This window comes from Nerophis ophidion, linkage group LG16 (assembly GCF_033978795.1).
Source record: "Nerophis ophidion isolate RoL-2023_Sa linkage group LG16, RoL_Noph_v1.0, whole genome shotgun sequence".
In the NCBI taxonomy this organism is placed as follows: Eukaryota; Metazoa; Chordata; class Actinopteri; order Syngnathiformes; family Syngnathidae; genus Nerophis; species Nerophis ophidion.
In genome coordinates, this window is record NC_084626.1 from 23,150,716 (window position 1) to 23,173,777 (window position 23,062).

The window sequence follows — 23,062 nt, forward strand, 5'->3', positions numbered from 1 at the left end:
TCTTTCATCAGCATTTCCACACGGATTCATCCTGCCTGCCTGCCTGCCTTTCGTTGTTTTATTTTGGTGTGTTTTATGAATGTTTTGTCCAAGTTGATTTGCAGATCTGTGTTTGTTCTTTTTATCACCTCCACCATTTCATCACTTCATCAATCATACTTTGTTGGAACTGCAATACGTCCACGTGATTAGTTTGTCATTATTCATATTCTCAATCACAACTTGACTGTTTGTGTAATTTTGTTTTTCACAGCCCCCCGTCGCAAAGAGAGACGCCGGTGCTGCGAGTATGGCCCAGATGCTGAAAAGGGCCGACTCCAAGACAGAGTCCAATACTAATGGATCAGAGGCTCAGATGAGCGTCTCACCACAGGTAAAATCAACATCAGTATTATACAAGCCACAGCGCTCTTGGTTGGTTGTTATGCGCCATGCCAGCAAAAGTTGGGGTTCCGAGCATCCCAACTTCTAGTTGGCGTAGCAAATTCCACAGTGAACCCTGTAAGATTTGACTAAAAATCTAGTGTCTTAGTCGCCACACTGCAAAAAGTCAGTGTTCAAAAACAAGAAAAAAAAAATACAAAAATGAGGGGTATTTTACTTAAACCAGGGGTGCCCACACTTTAAATGTGTTTAATGATAATACAAGCATGTGTAACACATATAGATGTCTTTCTTTCACGAAGACAAGAATATAAGTTGGTGTATTACCTGATTCTGATGACTTGCATTGATTGGAATCAGACAGTAATGATGATAACGCCCACATTTTCAAATGGAGGAGAAAAAAAGTTGTCCTTTCTGTACAATACCACATGAAAGTGGTTGTTTTTTGGCATCTAATTCATCCAGCTTCCATACACTTTACAAGAAAAACATTGGCGGAAAATTCCGTAGCTTGCTTGATTGACATTCACGGCACCCGAGGGTCTTGTGAGATGACGCTGGCTGCTGCCAGTTCATTATTATGAAAAAATGACAGAGAGGAAGGCGAGAAACACTTTTTATTTCAACAGACTTTCGTCAAAACTCTAAAGGCCGACTGCACATTTCCTATCTTCACAATAAAAGCCCTGCTTCATGCTGCCTGCACTAACAAAATAAGAGTCTCCGAAAGCTGGCGTGCACAAGTGATGTGCACGCCAGCTTTCTGAGGGATCGCTTGTGCACGCCAGTTTTCCGAGACTCTGTATTTAGTTAGCGCAGGCAGCATGAAGCAGGGCTTTTATTGTGAAGATAGGAAATGTGCAGTCGGCCTTTAGAGTTTTGACGGAAGGTACGGCGCGAGAGTCTGTTGAAATAAAAAGTGTTTCTCGCCTTCCTCTCGGTCATATTTTCATAATAATGATCTTGCAGCAGCCAGCGTCATCTCACAAGACCCTCCGGTACCGTGAATGTCATTTAAGTGGCGTCTTGGTGAAGATTGATGAACACTAATTTTTAGGTCAATTTCTTTTTAAAAGCCTGGCTGGAGATGGACTGACACACCCCCCGCGGTCGACTGGTAGCTCGCGATCGACGTAATGGGCACCCCTGACTTAAACTAAGCAAAATTATCTGCCAATAGAACAAGAAAATTCAGCTTGTCAAGACTTTCCAAAACAAGCAAAATTAGCTAACCTCAATGAACCCCAAAATACCTTAAAATAACTATATTCTCACTAATAACAAGTGTACTTTTCTAGGTAGAAAAGTACACTTTTTGCTCAATATGTTGAAAAATATTCTTAAATGAAGTAAATGCTAGTGCCACTATCTTGACATAACGATATGCGCTTGGCATGAGTTTTTTTTTCATGCTTGAAGTAAGAAATTATTACTTTAAAAAAGCAGTTTTATACTTGTGAGTGTTGATGACACAGATTTGCAACACTTGATATTCTAGTTTCAAGCATGTTTTACTCAATATAGGTCAGGCCTGGGCAATTATTTTGACTCAGGGACCACATTTAGAAAAAACAAATACGTGTCTGGGAGCCGGTATATCTATTTTTAGGCACACTAATACAAAACTTTGCAATAATGCCTGATTGAATGCTAAAAACGTTATGTTGAAAAATATTCTTAAATGAAGTAGATGCTAGTGCCATTACCTTGACATAATGATATGCGCTTGGCATCACAATTTTTTTTTCATGCTCGAAGTAAGAAGTTATTACTTTAAAAAAGTGGATTTATACTTGTGGGTGTTGTTGACACAGCTTTGCAACAGTTGATATTCTAGTTTCAAGCATGTTTTACTCAATATAGGTCATCAAATCTCAGCAACAAGCTGTAATATCTTACTGAGATCATTTAGAACCAAAACACTTAAAACAAGTAAAACACTCTAACATAAAATCTGCTTAGTGAGAAGAAATATCTTATCAGACAGAAAATAAGCAAATATCACCCTTATTTGAGATATTTCATCTTACTTAGATTTCAGTTTTTACAGTGCAGCATTAGCATATAGATCAGTTGTTCTTAACCTTGTTGGAGGTACCAAACCCCACCAGTTTCATATGCGCATTCACCAAACCCTTTTTTTTCCAAATTCAAGACAAAGTTATATGTTTTTGGTAACACTATAGTATGGAGAACATATTCTAAGTAACAGAGACTTAATTTGGAGTTTTTTGGACACTCGGGGAACATATTCTGAGTAACAAAGACTTAATTTAGAGTTATTTGGTTAGGGTTAGGTTTATAATAAGCCCATGCCGAATAAGGCATTAATAAGTACTTAATAAAGACTAGTTAAGAGCCAAAATGTTACTAATTTGCATGTTAATAAGCAACTAATTAATAATGAATATATTCCCCAGACTAAAGTGTTACCATGTTTGTTTGTTTTTTACTGGTGCACAAAATGAACCGTGTATGAACATCACCTTGTTCAAACAACAAAACCAACAGTGCATAAACTCACAACAAATTTCACACCTGCAAATCAGTCTGACTTCTGCTGTTGCCGTATCCGTAGTACGCTGATAGGGAGAAGTTTTTATTTACACGATGAGTCGGGTGTGTTTTGACCTCCGCCGAACCCCTGAGGCCAACTCACCGAACCCCTAGGGTTCGATCGAACCCAGGTTAAGAACCACTGATAAAGATTGACATTTATTTGTTTCCCAAGCGCGGGAACAAAGAAGTGTGAAGGGGAGTGCTCAGAAGAACAATTGCATGATATTAATCAAATTAAAGAATGAAATAATCAAAACATAACAGTAGCCGACTTGGGAAGCAGTTAAAGCATAGCAGTGTTAGTCTGTACTAGGGTTGTCGGATCGGCCGCCGACATTTGCCAAAAAATGCTTATCGGCAAGGCATGGGAAAATGCTCATCCAGATCCAGTTTTTAAAAAAATTCCGGTCCGTGTTTTCCAACGCACCGATTTAAATAATACATTCCTTTTCTGCTGCGCCCTAATTTCCGTTCCGCATTTTCCAGCACACCTTCAACACATCCACAGGTCTGTGTCCTAACCATGTGAAAGTTGCCGGTAAAAATGTCAGCTGTGTGGGATTATTTTACCCTTCAAAACGAAAAAGATGAAGAGGTGGAGTGCAAAACATGCCACAATAAAGTCAAGCGTGTTGGTAAAGTTGTAAGACATTTTAATGACTCTTGAGAGGGAGAAGCTTTTTAGCACAGCCTCAATCATCATTGATGAACACAGGAGCAGGCTGACTGACACCTGAGCATCTTAAAGTGCTCGTCTTTGTCAGACAGAATCTCCCCATTATGCTAGGACTTCAATTGTTTGCCTCCCTCTGACTGGGGCAAACAATTGAAGGGAATGTGTGGATAGTTTTTTTTTTTTTTTTTTAACTTTACACTTGTTCAAGAGCAAGTATTGATTGATGCTGAGTTATAGACATTTTATCCCACTTAGGTTGTCTGTTTTTTGCTTTTTTAAAAAAAAATAATGTTTAAAGCATTATTTGCACTTTATACTGTTCACTTTTTTACTGTTTAATGATGTCCTTTCTGTTTGTCATGTATAATTTTGTCTATTTTATGTTTTATCCTTGAATAAACAGGTAAGCTTCTTGTTACCAACCATTGTGTATTATTCAAACTCACCTAATTCAGCTGGCTAGTTGTTATCAAGAGTACTAAAACCCTTTTCAACATGAATCTGACAACTAAATAGGCTAAATAACTTTAAACTTTAATACATGCTCGGATAGGCCAGTATCGGTATCGGATCGGAAGTGCAAAAACATCGGTATCGGATCGGAAGTGCAAAAACCTGGATTGGGACATCCCTAGTCTGCACCAAACTGAAGCACATAAGAGCCAACCAAGGACATTAAAATAACATTTAAACTAACCACATTTATCCATGAAAATATGGAGAGGCTGCAGATGGATGGTGTGTTTGATGTAGAAGCAGCTGGAAAGAGATACAGTAGAATTCTGCTTTTCAACCCAATCCGTCCATTTTCTACCGTTTGTCCTGTTCGGGGTCGCGGGGGATGCTGGAGCCTATCTCAGCAGCATTCAGTCGGAAGGCGGTGTACACCCTGGACAAGTCGCCACCTCATCGCAGTGCCAACACAGATAGACAGACAACATTCACTCTCACATTCACACACTCGGGCCAATTTAGTGTTGCCAATCAACCTATCCCCAGGTGCATGTCTTTGGAGGTGGGAGGAAGCCGAAATACCCGGAGAGAACATGCAAAATTTACACAGAAAGATCTCGAGCCTGGGATTGAACTCAGGACCTTTGTACTGTGAGGCACATGCACTAACCCCTGGAGTTAGTGTAAAATCTTGAGTGTGTCTCTGGGTTTAAAACTTCCACAAAGATAAGATGACCCCCTCAAGTGCTTTTGACTTGAGGAGCACTTGTGAACGGATTTATATTCATGACCGAGTAAAGAATTCTGCGAGCATCCACTTTGGTTGTCGTTCGTGGCCTTCCAGGTGTTTGTGTTTGCTGAAGTCTGCAGTGCCTTCAATCCCTTTTAAAGAATACATGTGTTCCATCGTAAAATTTCTGCTCTATCTATTGTCTGTATTTGTTGTGGAAGCAAATTAGCAGATTTATGGCTCAGTGGTTCCGACAGTAGTACTACTGCTTTACATGTTTTGGGTTAAAATCTTAGCTGTATCCTGTTTGTCTGGAGTGGCATGCTCTCTGTTTTTCATTGGTTTCAGTCTTGGTAATCTCTTCTTCTCACAGTTCAAAATGTTGGGTTCATTAAAGATGTGTTTTTGTCTTCACAGCAGTTGGGTTACTTTGTCATGGCTCTGTGCAAGGCCATCAAATTCTTCTACATGTACTCCAACCCAACTCCGTTATAAAGAGCTTGCTTTGGAATAAAATGGGGCCTTCATCAGAGTGTTAGATTAGGGCAGTGGTTCTCAAATGGGGGTACTTGAAGGTATGCCAAGGGGTACGTGAGATTTTAAAAAAAATATTCTAAAAATAGCAACAATTCAAAAATCCTTTATACATACATTTATTGAATAATACTTCCACAAAATATAAATGTAAGTTCATAAACTGTGAAAAGAAATGCAACAATGCAATATTCAGTGTTGACAGCTAGATTTTTTGTGGACATGTTCCATAAATATTGATGTTAAAGATTTATTTTTTTGTGAATAAATGTTTATAAGTAAGTTGATGAATCCAGATGGATCTCTATTACAATCCCCAAAGAGGGCACTTTAAGTTGATGATTACTTCTATGTGGAGAAATCTTTATTTATAATTGAATCACTTGTTTATTTTCAACAAGTTTTGAGTTATTTTTAAATCTTCTTTTCCAAATAGTTCAAGAAAGACCACTAAAAATGAGCAATATTTTGCACTGTTATACATTTTAGTAAATCAAAAACTGATGACATTGTGCTGTATTTTACTTCTTTATCTCAATTTTTTTCAACCAAAAATGGTTTGCTTTGATTAGGGGGTACTTGAATTAAAAAAATGTTTACAGCGGGTACATCACTGAAAAAAGGTTGAGAACCACTGGATTAGGGTACATCTCCTGATGGTTAATTTAGAACATTTGTCCAAGCCGCCTTAGTGGTAAGCATGCCGGTCTCACAGTCGGGATTGATAGTTCATATGTCTGTTAGAAGCACCTCTGTGGAGTTTACATGTTATCCCTCTGTGTGCGTGTTTTTTTTAGGGTACAATGGTTTTCCTCACACATTGCAAAAACCTGCATGTAAAATGTGACTCATGTAATTTAACTTGTCACCCAGCGGTACTGTGTTAGAAAATAAAAGAATGACTGAATGAAAATGTGTCCATATGTTACATTGCATATTCTTTTTTGTCTGACGACCATTTTTGTTCTTCCTACAGAGGCTCTCTTTCTCACAAGAGGCTCCAGTCATCCTTAAAGAAAATGGATCGCCTGTAAGTGATTAATAAAGAAAAACTACTGTATGTATCGAGATGTGGGACAGTATGTGCTAGTAAGGCGCCAAACATTTGTACGGAATCAAGATGTGAATGGTTGTTTTTCTCTCTGTGATGACATATTTATCATTTATAAACACACTCTTGACTCCTTTGCTCAGGTAAAAGGCGGCGTTCTAGGTAAAGAGCCAATAGTCTCCCCACTGACTATCACTGGAGAAAGTGTCACCACTGCAACCACAACCCAAGTTACCAAGGTAATTCATGAAGACAGTACTATATATATATATATATATATATATATATATATATATACACACACAGTGGGGCAAAAAAGTATTCAGTCAGCCAGCGATTGTGCAAGTTCTCCCACTTCAAATGATGACAGAGGTCTGTCATTTTCATCATAGGTACACTTCAACTGTGAGAGACAGAATGTAAAAAGAAGAATTTTAAAGAAATGATTTCTAAATAATGGTGGAAAATAAGTATTTGGTCAATAACAAATATTCGACTCAATACTTTGTAATAAAACCTTTGTTGGCAATAACAGAGGTCAAACGATTACTTAGGTTTTTACCAGGTTTGCACACACAGTAGCTGGTATTTTGTCCCATTTCTCCATGCAGATCTTCTCGAGAGCAGTTATGTTTTGGGGCTGTCGCCGAGCAACACGGACTTTCAACTCCCTCCACAGATTTTCTATGGGGTTGAGGTCTGGAGACTAGCTAGGCCACCCCCAGGACTTTCAAATGCTTCTTACGGAGCCACTCCTTCGTTGCCCGGGCGGTGTGTTTGGGATCATTGTCATGCTTGAAGACCCAGCCACGTTTCATCTTCAAAGCTCTCACTGATGGAAGGAGGTTTTGGCTCAAAATCTCACGATACATGGCCCCATTCATTCTTTCCTTAACACGGATCAATCGTTCTGTCCCTTTAGCAGAAAAACAGCCCCAAAGCATGATGTTTCCACCCCCATGCTTCACAGTAGGTATGGTGTTTTTGAGATGCAACTCAGTATTCTTCTTCCTCCAAACACCACCAGTTGAGTTGATACCAAAAAGTTATATTTTGGTTTCATCTGACCACATGACATTCTCCCAATCTTCTGCTGTATCACCCATGTGCTCTCTGGCAAACTTCAGACGGGCCTGGACATGCACTGGCTAAAGCAGGGGGACACGTCTGGCACAGCCAGCAGGATTTGATTCACTGTCAGCGTAGTGTGTTACTGATGGTAACCTTTGTTACTTTGGTCAAATCTCTCTGCAGGTCATTCACCAGGTCCCCCCGTGTGTTTCCGGGATTTTTGCTCACCGTTCTCATAATCATTTTGACCCCTCGAGATCTTGTGTGGAGCCCCAGATCAAGAGAGATTATCAGTGGTTTTACAGGTCTGTGAGAGCCAGAGATCCTCCTTGTTTGAAGTGACCAAATACTTATTTTCCACCATAATTTACAAATAAATTCTTTAAAATTCCTACAATGCGAATTCCTGGAATTTTTTTCACATTCTGTCTCTCACAGTTGAAGTGTACCTATGATGAAAATTACAGACCTATGTCATCATTTTAAGTGGGAGAACTTGCACAATCGCTGGATGACTAAATACTTTTTTGCCCCACTGTGTGTGTGTGTGTGTGTGTATATGTATATATATATATATATATATATATATATATATATATATATATATATATATGTATATATGTATTGACGGCAGTAAGTCGAACACATTTCCAGTGAAGGTTGGACTCCGCCAAGGCTGTCCTTTGTCACCGATTCTGTTCATAACTTTTATGGACAGAATTTCTAGGCGCAGTCAAGGCGTTGAGGGGTTCCGGTTTGGTGGCCACGGAATTAGGTCTCTGCTTTTTGCAGATGATGTGGTCCTGATGGCTTCATCTGACCAGGATCTTCAGCTCTCACTGGATCAGTTTGCAGCCGAGTGTGAAGCGACCGGAATGAGAATCAGCACCTCCAAGTCCGAGTCCATGGTTCTCGCCCGGAAAAGGGTGGAGTGCCATCTCCGGGTTGGGGAGGAGACCCTGCCCCAAGTGGAGGAGTTCAAGTACCTAGGAGTCTTGTTCACGAGTGGGGGAAGAGTGGATCGTGAGATCGACAGGCGGATCGGTGCGGCGTCTTCAGTAATGCGAACGTTGTACTGATCCGTTGTGGTGAAGAAGGAGCTTAGCCGGAAGGCAAAGCTCTCAATTTACCGATCGATCTACGTTCCCATCCTCACCTATGGTCATGAGCTTTGGGTCATGGCCGAAAGGATAAGATCACGGGTACAAGCGGCCCAAATGAGTTTCCTCCGCCGTGTGGCGGGTCTCTCCCTTAGAGATAGGGTGAGAAGCTCTGCCATCCGGGAGGAACTCAAAGTAAAGCCGCTGCTCCTTCTCATCGAGAGGAGCCAGATGAGGTGGTTTGGGCATCTGGTCAGGATGCCACCCGAACGCCTCCCTAGGGAGGTGTTTAGGGCACGTCCAACCGGTAGGAGGCCACGGGGAAGACCCAGGACACGTTCGGAAGACTATGTCTCCTGGCTGGCCTGGGAACGCCTCGGGATCCCCCGGGAAAAGCTAGACGAAGTGGCTGGGGAAAGGGAAGTCTGGGTTTCCCTGCTTAGGTTGTTGCCCCCGCGACCCGACCTCGGATAAGCGGAAGAAGATGGATGGATGGATGGATAGATATATATATATATATGTATTTATATATATATATGTATATATATACATAAATACACATATATATATATATATATGTGTGTGTATATATATATGTATTTATATATATATAAATGTGTGTGTGTGTATATATATATATATATATATATATATATATATATATATATATATATATATATATATATACATAGCGCAGAAAAAACAATACATTTTATAGTTTTTAATTTATTAATTTTAAAACTTTTATCTACATGCTGCAGACGGTCAAAGGAGGATACTCAGAGACCAGAATTGAGAAAAGGATCATCATCACAGGAGATGAAGATGTAGATCAACACCAGGTGAGGGAGAGTGAATACAGACTACTGTTCTGACAGTGAGCTGATTTCTAAACTTTGTGACTCATGCTATGTATGATATGTCCTGTGCCTATAGGCCCTTGCTATGGCAATCCAAGAGGCCAAGCAGCAGCATCCTGACATGTTGGTGACAAAAGCAGTTGTAATTAGAGAGACTGAGTCTCCCACTGAGGAGCTAAAACAGAAGGTAAAGGAACACAATTCAGTCACAAAATATATGAATAATTGCATGATATCGGTTAAAACCACATGTAGACACCTTAATTAGATTGTGTTTGAGAATCGAAGTAAAACACATTGATAAGATTGGAAGACACTAGATGTGAGGGTGTGAGATACTGCAGGGAAGTAAGTGCTTTTCAACTATTTTCTGTCATGACCCCCTAGGACAGGGGTCAGCAACCCGCGGCTCTTTGATCACTCTAATGTGGCTCAGCTGCTTAATTGCCGACCCCCCCGCTTATCCCGAGAGATTTCCAGAGTTTAATGCCTCTCTCAGAGATCACCCGGGACCAACATTCTCCGATTTTAACCTAGTTGATAATATTGAGGGTGTGCCCTGTTTGCATAGCTTTTACAGTCCTCTAAAGCTTGCCGTCGTGCAAGCCAGTTACATACAGTATAGTATGCAGCCTTTGCTGATAAAAGGACAGTGACTGCAAGGCATACTTGGTAAACAGCCATACAGGTTACACTGAGAGTTGTGATATAAACAACTTTAACACTCTTACTAATATACGCCACGCTGTGAACCCACACCAAACAAGAATGACAAACACATTTCGGGAGAACATCCGCATTGTAACACAACATAAACACAACAGAACAAATACCATGCATCCCTAACTCTTCCGGGCTACATTATACACCCCCGTTAGCACGAAACCCCGTCCCCCCAACCCCGCCCACCTCAACCGACGCACGCAGGGGGGGGGATTTGATGCCAGCAGGGGTGTGTAATGTATCCCGGATGACTTAGGGATGCATGGGTTTTTGGATATTTCTTCTGTTGTGTTTATGTGTGAACCCACACCAAACAAGAACGACAAACATTTCTGGAGAACATCCTCACTGTAACACAACATTAGAATAGATTAAAGTACTATCTAATCTAATCTAATCTAATGTTGTGTTACAGTGAGGATGTTCTCCATAAATGTTTGTCATTCTTGTTTGGTGTGGATTCACAGTGTGGTGCATATTAGTAAGAGTGTTAAAGTTGTTTATATCACAACTCTCAGTGTAACCTGTCTGGCTGTTGAACAAGTATGCGTTGCAGTCGTCTAACTAAGTGTGCCTATGGAAGCCACATGCGACCCGTGGCTGGGCTGGGCTGTGCGAGATATTTGTACATTTTGTAGAGGGCGGTAAAGGCAGCGCCTTAATAGCACGCCCGTATTAATGTTGAAGGGCGAAAATCAGCAGATATTCGCGAGAATAGTTGCTCTGAAATTCGGGAGTATCCCAGAAAGTTCGGGAGGGTTGGCAAGTGTGATGCTGTCAAACGGCATTAATTTAAAACTCGCTGGCCGCACAAACATTACATTTTCATATTAAGGTGCGAGCTGCAAGTCTGAGACCCCTGGTTAAATACATAGCACAAAGCGAAAAAAAAACCTCTATGCATGTGTTATTTCATTTTAAATTTCAAAAGAGTTTTGTGGCTCCCATTGTTTCCTTTATTTTGTGAAACGGGTCAAAATGGCTCTTTGGGTGGTAAAGGTTGCCGATCCCTGCTCTAGGACAGATGTTCCAAAACTTTTTGACCCGCAGCCCAGCTTTTGCAATACAGATGGGCCCGTGTTTGAAATTTTATCATAGCAAAATGATTTGCAAACGTGTATCTCAATTTGTGCGCGTGTAATCCACTTCAGGCGTGTGTGTATTAATGTGTGTGTCTGCATATCAATCCGAGTGTGGGTAATCATATCAGCAGCGTACTTGTGTTTTAGGTTGTCCGTCTGGCCCTAATCAGAAATAACTCTTGATAGGCTGTCTACTAAGACATGACTTTTGCCACATTTCTGCCGTGTACGATTTGAGCGAGTGTATCAAGATTTGTGAGCGTGTAATACGTGTGCGAGCGCATGTGTGTAATACAATCTGCGTGTGCGTGTCTGAGGTATGCTCCATTTAACCTACCACGGAAGACACCACACAATTTAAACCAATCAGAAAGAACGTACAGCTGAGGTGTGTGGAATAAAGACGTCGAGACCCGCCTTACGTTATTCCTGATTGGTTTAAATTGCGTAGTGTCAACGTCAAATGTAGGCACAGTGGATTGATGGCGTTGGTTATTTTAAACAAACAATCAGAGTGAATCAAACTACGACAAGTTGCGAAAAACAAACTTTATTATTCTGAAAGTGAATTATATTTATATGGCACTTTTCTCTAGTGACTCAAAGCACGTTACATAGTGAAAACTATTATCTAAGTTACATTTAAAGCAGTGTGGGTGGCACTAGGAGCAGTTGGGTAAAGTTGGATGGCGGAAGCGGGGATCGAACCTGCAACCCTCAATATGCTGGCACGGCTGCTCTACCAACCGAGCCACGCCGCCACAACATAGAGTCGTAAATGGACAAAATAAGTGCGAAACATGTCAAGTGTCGCGTGAGAAAGGGTTACATTGATGTGAAGCTTGGCAGCTGTGAGTAAGTGTTCCAGCGTTGTTGACTTCAATGCAGAATAACATGATCAGTGCCTGCATAGTGGCAGGTATGAAGAAAGGCAAGGGGGAGTTACAAACAACTCTCTTTTTATAAAGTTCAAGTCGCAGTACAGACGGACAACTCTTCCACGGCCGAAGGAACGCAAAGGTCTCGTGTAAAAAAAGACAGCCGATATTTCCTGATCCTCAAAGATCATAGATATTAGGGCTGCAAATCTTTGGGGTGTCCCACGATTCGATTCAATATCGATTCTTGGGGTCACGATTCGATTCAAAATCTTTTTTTTTTTTTTTTTTATTCAACACGATACTTGATTCAAAAACGATTTATTCCCAATTTAAAAGGATTGTCTGTTTATTCAATACATAGGATTTCAGCAGGATCTACCCCAGTATGCTGACATGCTAGCAGAGTAGTAGATTTTTGTAAAAAGCTTTTATAATTGTAAAGGACAATGTTTTATCAACTGATTGCAATAATTTTATTTGGTTTTAACTATTAAACAAACCAAAAATATGACTTATTTTATCTTTCTGAAAATATTGGACAGTGTGTTGTCAAGCTTATGAGATGCGATGCAAGCCTATTGTTCTTATTTTTATTTTTATAAATGTCTAATGCTAATGTCAATGAGGGATTTTTAATCACTGCTATGCTGAAATTATAACTAATATTGATACTGTTGTTGATAATATGCATTTTTGTTTCACTACTTTTGGTTTGTTCTGTGTCGTGTTTGTGTCTCCTCTCAATTGCTCTGTTTATTGCAGTTCTGAGTGTTGCTGGGTCAGGTCCGGTTTTGGAATTGGATTGCATTGTTATGATATTGCTGTGTATTGTTGGATTGCTAAAAAAAAGAAAAAAGGGGGATTTAAAAAAAAATGAGAATAGATTCTGAATCGCACAACGTGAGAATCGCGATTCAAATTCGAATCGATTTTTTCCCACACCCCTAATAGATAAGCACGCGCAAACTGTATTTCACGCGTGAACGCACGCACAGACATTGTATTTCATGCTCACAAATGTGGAAGTGCTCGCTCAAATCTTATACGGCAGAAGTGTTGCAAAAGTCACATGTAAGTGGACAGCCTATCGAGGGTTCTTTCTGATTAGAGACAGGCAGACAACTTAAAACACAGGTACGCTGATCTGAATACACACACTTAAAACACAGGTACGCTGATCTGAATACACACACTGGATGCCGCAATAGCAATTAAAGTGTAACCCATGTCACACTTGACAATGTATAAAGATTACGTGTCAGCTGAGTTTAAGCGCCCTCTGAATTATTTGTGGCTAGTCCAATAAGGGCAGCGACAAGCAATCAGCCGCTTTTGTTTTGGCTGGAAGCAGGAAGCTGCAGACTATCACAGTATCAACGCACAATACCTTCTTTCACTGCAAATTATCTACTCAACAGATCAAATAACCAAACGGTAGGATGCAGACTTAAGTCAACGTGACCATCATCTTTGCACAAACCCCGTTTCCATATGAGTTGGGAAATTGTGTTAGATGTAAATATAAACGGAATACAATGATTTGTAAATCATTTTCAACCCATATTCAGATGAATATGCTACAAATATTTGATGTTCAAACTGATTAACATTTTTTTTTCTTTTTTGCAAATAATCATTAACTTTAGAATTTGATGCCAGCAACACGTGACAAAGAAGTTGGGAAAGGTGGCAATAAATACTGATAAAGTTGAGAAATGCTTATCAAACACTTATTTGGAACATACCACAGGTGTGCAGGCTAATTGGGAACAGGTGGGTGCCATGATTGGGTGTAAAAGCAGCTTCCATGAAATGCTAAGTAATTCACAAACAAGGATGGGGTGAGGGTCATCAATTTGTAAGCAAATAGTCAAACAGTTTTAAAACAACATGTTCTTGGGATGCAACTCAGTATTCTTCTTCCTCCAAACACGACGAGTTGAGTTTATACCAAAAAGTTCTATTTTGGTTTCATCTGACCACATGACATTCCCCCAAATTTTCTGCTGTATCATCCATGTATCCATTTTGGTATAAACTCAACTTGTCGTGTTTGGAGGAAGAAGAATACTGAGTTGCATCCCAAGAACACCATACCTACTGTGAAGCATGGGGGTGGAAACATCATGCTTTGGGGCTGTTTTTCTGCTAAGGGGACAGGACGATTGATCCGTGTTAAGGAAAGAATGAATGGGGCCATGTATCGTGAGATTTTGAGCCTAAACCTCCTTCCATCAGTGAGAGCTTTGAATGGTTGACCAAATACTTATTTTCCACCATCATTTACAAATAAATTCTTTAAAATTCCTACAATGTGAATTCCTGGATTTTTTTTTCACATTCTGTCTCTCACAGTTGAAGTGTACCTATGATGATCATTACAGACCTCTGTCATCATTTTAAGTGGGAGAACTTGCACAATCGCTGGCTGACTAAATACTTTTTTGCCCCACTGTAAGAAGGCGGGCTTGTTTTCCGTCTCTGTGAGAAGGAGGGACGAGGAGTGAGAAACGCCTGTTGTGTAAAGCCCGCAGCTAAAAGCAACTGTGTTAGAACATATAATCGAATATTACGGTATAGTCATTTTCTATATCGCACAGAGACAAACCTGCGATATATCGTTTATATCGATATATCACCCAGCCCTAGTATATGATTTATATCGTCTATTTGGCACAACCCTTTTTGTGAAACACTGCTGTAGGGAGACTTGGAGATAAATGATGCATTTTTCTCCATTTTCAGTCCTGATTGACTGTGGTGGCTCCTGAAGCGGCGGACATGAGAGGATCTTCTCCCTGAGCAGCATGCCACCAGTTTGCTAAGAGGACTATCCGCTCCTCTTGTGTATACACACTGACAGAACAGACTGTGATCCACCCTGCAGTAGATTGCTTCCTCTGTCCTCTGAGACAAACCGACTGTGACTCTGCTCTGACTCTTACGCTGATCCGGACTCCCGTTCCTGTCATATTAACCTGGATTGGTCAGGATGGATCGCCTAATGGAGCACTATTTGGCAACACTTTCTTGGGTTAGATGTTTTACTGCACATCCCCTCCTTGCCACATTCACATTTGTTTACAAATGACTTCCTAATATATTACAAAACTGCATCATTCTCATGGAGTACGTGAAATAGCTAAATATATACGTTAAGTAAAAAAGCTTGGCTAAGAGAAGGGGGTGCAATGCTGGTGATCCACCATATCGTCACCTTTCGGTCATGACAAACTTTTTACATTTGTATGTAAGGAACATTCAACTTCTCTCCAGTATTTGCTTGATACATAAATCAGTATACTATCAGATTAATATAATCTGCATGATTCAAATAAAAGCATCAGAGGGAATTATTTAAAACAACAAGACATGGAGGGTCTCATGTAAAAAAGACATTTTTGTTGGGAAATGGATTAGTCCTTTATGCAGGACTGACAAGCAACTTCCAAAAAAACCCCATCGGACTGGGTGGTGGACTTTTTCAGAATTTCAAACAGAGACATTCTGCTTTCTTCAAGCGACGGAGATCATTAGTCTTACTCAATTTCTGTCATCGATTTTATGTTATTTTTTTTAATGCTCTGTTTCTGGGGCGGGGGCCAATTCAATTATTAATGTTGAATATGTTTTTGAATTGTTTATGCTTGAAGTTTTTTTTTTTTTATTCTCCTTGCCTAAATGCCTAATTATACGTTTATTTGGCTGACGTGATCCAATAATGTATACATGTTATACTTGTGATCTTTCATTCTTTGGGTGTGAACATGCTTATAAGCCACGCTTGTATATCATGTTACTTTTGCTATAGGTGCTGTGTGTGGTGGCAAAATATACATTTTTGTTTTACAATTACCTGAATCCAATTGCAGCAAAGAAAAAAGATGTCCTGCTCATTTGTGTTCCATCAAATCTGTCAATAATACATTCTGGCATCAATTCTGCATTCATGTACCTAAACACTGCGGTTGTATTCTAAAAAAGTATTGTGACATTTTGGAGCCGCTGTTATTGTTACATCAATAGGAGTAGCACCTTATTGCTTTTGTAACCTTGACACGCTTGCTGCACAAAAGTCAGCTATGTGAACCACTACACTACCAACGACCAAAGCTAAACTAATTTATCTTTTAGGATGGGCGATACGACCTAAAATCTATATATTGCATCTTCCTGCAATAAGGACATATATCACAACACATTATTTGACAGTAGAACCAGTTCAAAACAGGTTATAAAGGCTGCTATTTTAGCTGCTGATGTATACTTGTATTCTTTTATCGAAACGATTACTGTATTTATCGGAGTATAAGTCGCTCCGGAGTAAGTCACACCTGCCGAAAATGCATAATAAAGAAGGAAAAAACATATAAACCGTACTGGAGTATAAGTCACATTTTTGGGGAGAAATTGATTTGATGAAATCCAACATCAAGAATAGACATTTGAAAGGCAATTTAAAATAAATAAAGAATAGTGAACAACAGGCTGAATAAGTGTACGGTATATGAGGCATAAATAACCAACTGAGAAGGTGCCTGCTATGTTAATGTAACATATTATGGTAAGAGTCATTCAAATAACTATAACATATAGAACATGCTATACCTTTACCAAACATTCTGTCACTCCTAATCGCTAAATCCCATGAAATCTTATACATCTAGTCTCATACGTGAATGAGCTAAATAATATTATTTGATATTTTACGGTAATGTGTTAATAATTTCACACATAAGTTGCTCCTGACTATAAGTCGCACTATGAAAAAAACTGACTTATAGTCCGAAAAATACGGTATTAATCTACCGTATTTCCTTGAATTGCCACCGGGGCGCTAACTCATTTAAAACCTCTTCTCACTCCTGCGCTTACCAAAGGCATGCGGTAAAAGTAAGCTTACGCTAACTATTTTAAAACCTCTTCTCACTCCGGCACTTACCAAAGGCATGCAGTAAAAATTTGAGTGTGATGTAAGCTTGGACCTTAAATCCTACTGAATAGCTCTTAATCTTCTTCCCTTTATGCGATTTCAAATTACCGGTTTCGAAATCAGCCTCCTCCATTTTGAAAATGATGACAGGGGAAGTGTCACTCGGGATGTCACGACTTTGACCAGGCGGTAATACTAAATAAGCATGCGCTAATTATTTTGCAAAGCGAGTTTGACCCGGCAGTAATTCAAGGCAGGCTCATACTATATGCCCTGTGGCAATTCAAGGAAATACGGCACTTGCTAATTTACTGTAAACAGCTGGTTACTTTGTGTTGTAACATCATTGTTTAAATAATTTTTTTTGTTTTATTAAAAAACAAACTGAAAAGCAGTGTAACGTCATTTTATTTTTTCAAAAGAATAAATAGAGCAAAATAACTAAACATAAGCAAAAACTACTTTTTTATAGTGAAGTGAAGTGAAGTGGATTATATTTATATAGCGCTTTTTCTCTAGTGACTCAAAGCGCTTTACATAGTGACACCCAATATCTAAGTTACATTTAAACCAGTGTGGGGGCACTGGGAGCAGGTGGGTAAAGTGTCTTGCCCAAGGACACAACGGTAGTGACTAGGATGGCACAAGCGGGAATCGAACCTGCAACCCTCAAGTTGCTGGCACGGCTACTCTACCAACCGAGCCATGCCGCTATAAATAAATTTAAAGTCCTCCAGTGTTGAGGACTTATTTCCTGAATTATCAGGAAAAGTATCAATGTAGTTACTGTAGTATTGACTTTATACTATATTTGGTATCGATACTGTCCATATTTGTATCAATCTGCCCACCCCTGTTATACAAAAGTCTTAGATTAGCATGGCTTCTTGTATCCTGCGGAGAGTAGTTTAGAATGTTTAACCATTCCTCATCCTCCAGTTATGTTTCTTGTTAGAAACCTACTTTATTTGCCGCCATTGAGACCAGGATTAGTTGTCTCACTAGCAAGGACGTTACCTTGCGTTGAGGACACGGTCGTTCGCTTGTCACTGTCAATTTGCCCGACACAGCTAGAATGTGCCATCAATTTGGCAGACGATAGAGCGTTTAATACTGTAGTCATATGATAATGCATGTTGATATCACTTATAATCGTGCAACCTTATTGGTCACTAAACTATGTTAGAGAACACAATAAGTGGGTATGTGAGAATGAACCAAACAACAAATATTGTGGAGCTTGGAGATAATTAATGTTGATGTGTGAACATTTATTTTGAAGTTCCACAGAACACTAATCATTTTAACATTTGATCGTGCAGTGATTCATATATCTGACTTTTAAACTTGACTTGTCTTTCATTCCTCATTCCCAACTGCCCTGTAATTGACATGTGATCGGTGACATTTTTCATCCTATAGCCTTCAGCCCCTGTCAGTATATTAGCAGAAAATGGTTGTACACTATCTGGCATCTGTCAAACAATGATTGACATCAGCCTGTGTTCTTCCAATTCCTTTTTTTGAAGTACCCTATTTCCTTGAATTGCTGCTGGGGCGCTAATTAAAAACCTCTTCTCACTCCTGCGCTTACCAAAGGCACGCGGTAAAAGTAAGCATGCACTAATTGTTTTAAAACCTTTTCTCACTCCTGCGCTTACCATAGGCACGCGGTAAAAGTAAGCCTGCGCTAATTGTTTTAAAACCTCTTCTCACTCCTGCGCTTACCAAAGGCATGCGGTAAAAGTAAGCCTGCGCTAATTGTTTTAAAACCTCTTCTCACTCCGGCACTTACCAAAGGTATGCATTAAAAATTTGAGTGTGATGTAAGCTTTGACCTTAAATCCTACTGAATAGCTCTTAATCTTCTTCCCTTTATGCGATTTCACAATTACCGGTATTGAAATCAGCCTCTTCTATTTTGAAAATGATGACAGGGGAAGTGTCACTCGCGACGTCACGAGTATGACCAGGCGGTAATACTAAGCATGCGCTAATTATTTTGGGAAGCGAGCAGTAATTCAAGGCAGGCACATACTATATACCCTGCGGCAATTCAAGGAAATACGGTATTATTTATTGCAATGGTGTTGATTGTGCTTTCTATTCCTCTTTAGAAAATGCTGAAGAGTGGTAGTGTGAAATTCTTGGGATGACCTTGGATAGTATACTAATATGCATCGCTATCATCCACATGAATCAGTCCGATAGAGCCTGAGCCGCGTCGCCGTGGGTGTTAATCTCGTGCTTCTGGGTAAGCGAAGAACGGAGTACGCGCCTTGTCAGATTCGCAATAAGCAGGCATTTATACTTATCAGCTGTGCTCTATAAAAGGAAGAAAACTGTGAACTGTCATTGAAACCTAATAAAAAAAAAAGCTACAGCACATAGTCTGTGACAGTCCGAGCTGAACCAGCAGCTTTTGACATTCCCATTGTCCAGTTCCTATATATACTGTCAAGCGAGTATGCAGCACTTACACTCTAGACCACGGGCGATTCAACTGGCCAAATGCGGCCCGGGAAAGACAGCACCGAGTTCAGATCAAAACCTGGGGGTGAAACATTTTCGCAGCAAATTTCTAAAACCACTAAAAAGCTCCTGTTGTACATAGAAACTTGGACTGTGAACACATCGGCAGATCCTTGCTTTGAGTATTTAACTCAGGCATTCCTCAAGGAATCCCTTAAAAGTGGACCTGCACTTTTTGGGGAATTTTTCTAACAATCCTTATGTAAGACACTTTTTTTTATGCATTTTAACTATGTGATTAAAATGGAGCAAATGACAGTCGCTCCATTCTGCCTATAAAGCGCTCTAAAAACATCGACACACTTCCATTGAGGTTTGTAAGTATCGTGTTTCCTTGAATTGCCGCCGGGGCACTAATTCATTTAAAACCTCTTCTCACTCCTGCGCTTACTAAAGGCATGCGGTAAAAGTAAGCATGCGCTAATTATTTTAAAACACTCCGGCACTTACCAAAGGCATGCAGTAAAAATTTGAGTGTGATGTAAGCTTGGAGCTTAAATCCTACTGAATAGCTCTTAATCTTCTTCCCTTTATGCGATTTCAAATTAACGGTATTGAAATCAGCCTCCTCCATTTTGAAAATGATGACAGGGGAAGTGTCACTCATGACGTCAGGAGTTTGACCAGGTGGTAATACTAAGCTTGCGCTAATTATTTTGCGAAGCGAGTTTGACCCGGCAGTAATTCAAGGCAGGCGCATACTATATGCCTTGCGGCAATTCAAGGAAATACAGTATACGAATTTTGAGCATTTTAAGCAGGGGTCACCAACGCAATGCCCGCCGGCACCAGGTAGCCCGTAAGGACCAGATGAGTCGCCCGCTGGCCTGTTCCAAAAATAGCTCAAATAGCAGCACTTACCAGTGAGCTGCCTCTGTTTTTTTACATTTTATTTAATTACTAGCAAGCTGGTCTTGCTTTTCTCAACATTTTTAATTCTAAGAGAGACAAAACTCAAATGGGATTTGAAAGTCCAAGAAAATATTTTAAAGACTTGGTCTTCACTTGTTTAAATAAGTTCATTTATTTTTTTACTTTGCTTCCTATAACTTTCAGAAAGACAATTTTAGAGAAAAAATACAACCTTAAAAATGATTTTAGGATTTTTAAACACATATGCTGTACCTTTTTAAATTCCTTCCTCTTCTTTCCTGACAATTTAAATCAATGTTCAAGTATTTTTTTTTTTATTATTGTAAAGAATAATAAATACATTTTAATTTAATTCTTAATTTTAGCTTCTGTTTTTTCGACAAAGAATATTTGTGAAATATTTCTTCAAACTTATTATGATTAAAATTCAAAAAAAATATTCTGGCAAATCTAAAAAATCTTTACAACCAAATTTAAATTTTATTTCAAAGTCTTTTCAATTTCTTTTAAATTTTTTGTTCTGTAAAATCTAGAAGAAATAATGATTTGTCTTTGTTAGAGATATAGCTTGGTCCAATTTGTTATATATTCTAACAAAGTGCAGATTGGATATCAACCTATTTAAAACATGTCATCAAAATTCTAAAATTAATCTTAATCAGGAAAAATTACTAATAATGTTCCATAAATTATTTTTTTAATTTTTTCTAAAAGAATCAAATTAGCTAGATTTTCTCTTAATTTTTTTCGGTTGAATTTTGAATTTTAAAGTGTCGAAATTGAAGATAAACTATGTTTCAAAATATAATTTTCATTTTTTTCCTGTTTTCCCCTCTTTCAAACCCCTCAATTAAGTGTTTTTTTCATCATTTATTCTCTACAAAAAACCTTCCGTAAAAGGAAAAAATGACAGACAGAAATACCTATATATATATATATATATATATATATATATATATATATATATATATATATATTTATTAAAGGTAAACATGTAGCCCTTCGCATTAATCAGTACCCAAGAAGTAGCTTTTGGTTTCAAAAAGGTCGGTGACCCCTGATTTTTGGCATTCGGCGGCGCATCAATTTAAAAAACGCATCACAATGTTAGTTTTTTTCCTTCAACATCACTGATTACTCACTGCAAACGTCATGAGAGCCAACATATCAAAACATCACTTACTGGACAATGACTGCTGTCTATTCAACACCAATAGTTAGGATGTTCCTATATTCCCATTTAGGCGAAGAATGACTCATAATCCTTTCGAAGAAAAAAGGGGGCGGAACCAAGCGCAGACCAAGTGTCATTTCTCGTCTCATTCGCCATTTAAATTGGATGCCAAAATTTACCAACTCAGTATCAATGTGAGAGGCATTATTTGATCTAGAACATGGGTGTCAAACTCTGGCCTGCGGGCCAAATTTTGCCCGCCGTGTATTTTCATTTGGCCCTTGAGGCAATATCAAATTAACATTAGAGCTGGCCCGCCGGTATTATACAGCGGCGGTGTTGCTGTAACGCCGCATTCACCGCTAATATTCATACTTGCTAAGCCCCCCCCCCCCGATTTCCCAAGGAGACTCCCATATTTCAGTGCCCCTCACGAAAATCACAGGGGTCAACCACTCTCCCAAATTTCTCCCGATTCCCACCCGGACAGAGACACTGCCTCAAGCGTCCTCTAAAACCTTTCGTCACGTCCGCTTTTCCTACGTAAAAACAGCGTGCCGGCCTAGTCACATGATATATGTGGCTTTTACACACACACACACACACACACACACACACACACACACACACACACACACACACACACACACACACGCTAATGCAATGCAGGCTTGGTCAACAGCCATACAGGTCACACTGAGGGTGGCCGTATAAACAACTTTAAGACTGTTACAAATTTGCGCCACACTGTGAGCCAACACTAAACGAGAATGACAAGCAAATTTCGGGAAAACATCCGCACCGTAACACAACTTAACCCAACAGAACTAATACACGGAAGCCATTGCAGCACTACCTCTTCCTGGACGCCACAATATAAACATTTATTATTAGCCTGTGGGAAAAGTATATTTTGTATATTTACCTGAGAAGGCTGCAAATAGAAAAGAGGCATTCAATTTCTATTTAAATTAGATTTGATATGCCTTTGCTATTTTAAAATTATTAGAATTATTTGAAACTCGATTTTGCATGTCACTATAAAGTTATATAAGTCTCGCTTGTTCAATATTCAATGCAAAACTTATTTGGGTCCCTATTAAAAGGTTCATTTGTTCAACCTTGGCCCGCGGCTTTGGCCCACTCTGTATATGAGTTTGACACCCCTGATCTAGAATAAACTTTTGCAAGTTTTGAGGCGTGAAAGCAGCTCACCAGCTACTGATGTCAGTACAGCAACACAAGTTGTTAGCCTTCTCTGATCACGACGCCGCTAAAAATAGTTTCTTTTAGCGCTTATAATAACAATATCGCTAATATTTGATTAATATTCAAGTCAAATGGAAATGGAGTATTGTTGGCGGCTTTGCAATGTTTTTTGGAAGCATTTATGGGCAGAATAGACAACCTTCTATTTACTCCATTATAGGCAGACTTTTATTT

At 39.3% G+C, this 23,062-nt stretch overlaps 1 protein-coding gene across 8 annotated transcripts in view; it reads left to right on the top strand.

Annotated features, from left to right (window-relative positions):
- The window catches only part of LOC133535173 (band 4.1-like protein 1), a 229,924-nt gene extending 211,386 nt beyond the window's left edge, over window positions 1–18,538 (top strand). For all 8 annotated transcript variants that reach the window (XM_061874732.1, XM_061874733.1, XM_061874734.1 and 5 more), the window contains 6 exons: window positions 254–373; window positions 6,316–6,369; window positions 6,534–6,629; window positions 9,323–9,403; window positions 9,498–9,608; window positions 14,853–18,538. In XM_061874732.1, coding sequence (XP_061730716.1) covers window positions 254–373; window positions 6,316–6,369; window positions 6,534–6,629; window positions 9,323–9,403; window positions 9,498–9,608; window positions 14,853–14,858 — 468 coding nt within the window. In that variant the 3' untranslated portion in view covers window positions 14,859–18,538. The remainder of the gene's footprint in view (window positions 1–253; window positions 374–6,315; window positions 6,370–6,533; window positions 6,630–9,322; window positions 9,404–9,497; window positions 9,609–14,852) is intronic.
- Window positions 18,539–23,062: the final 4,524 nt, after the last annotated feature.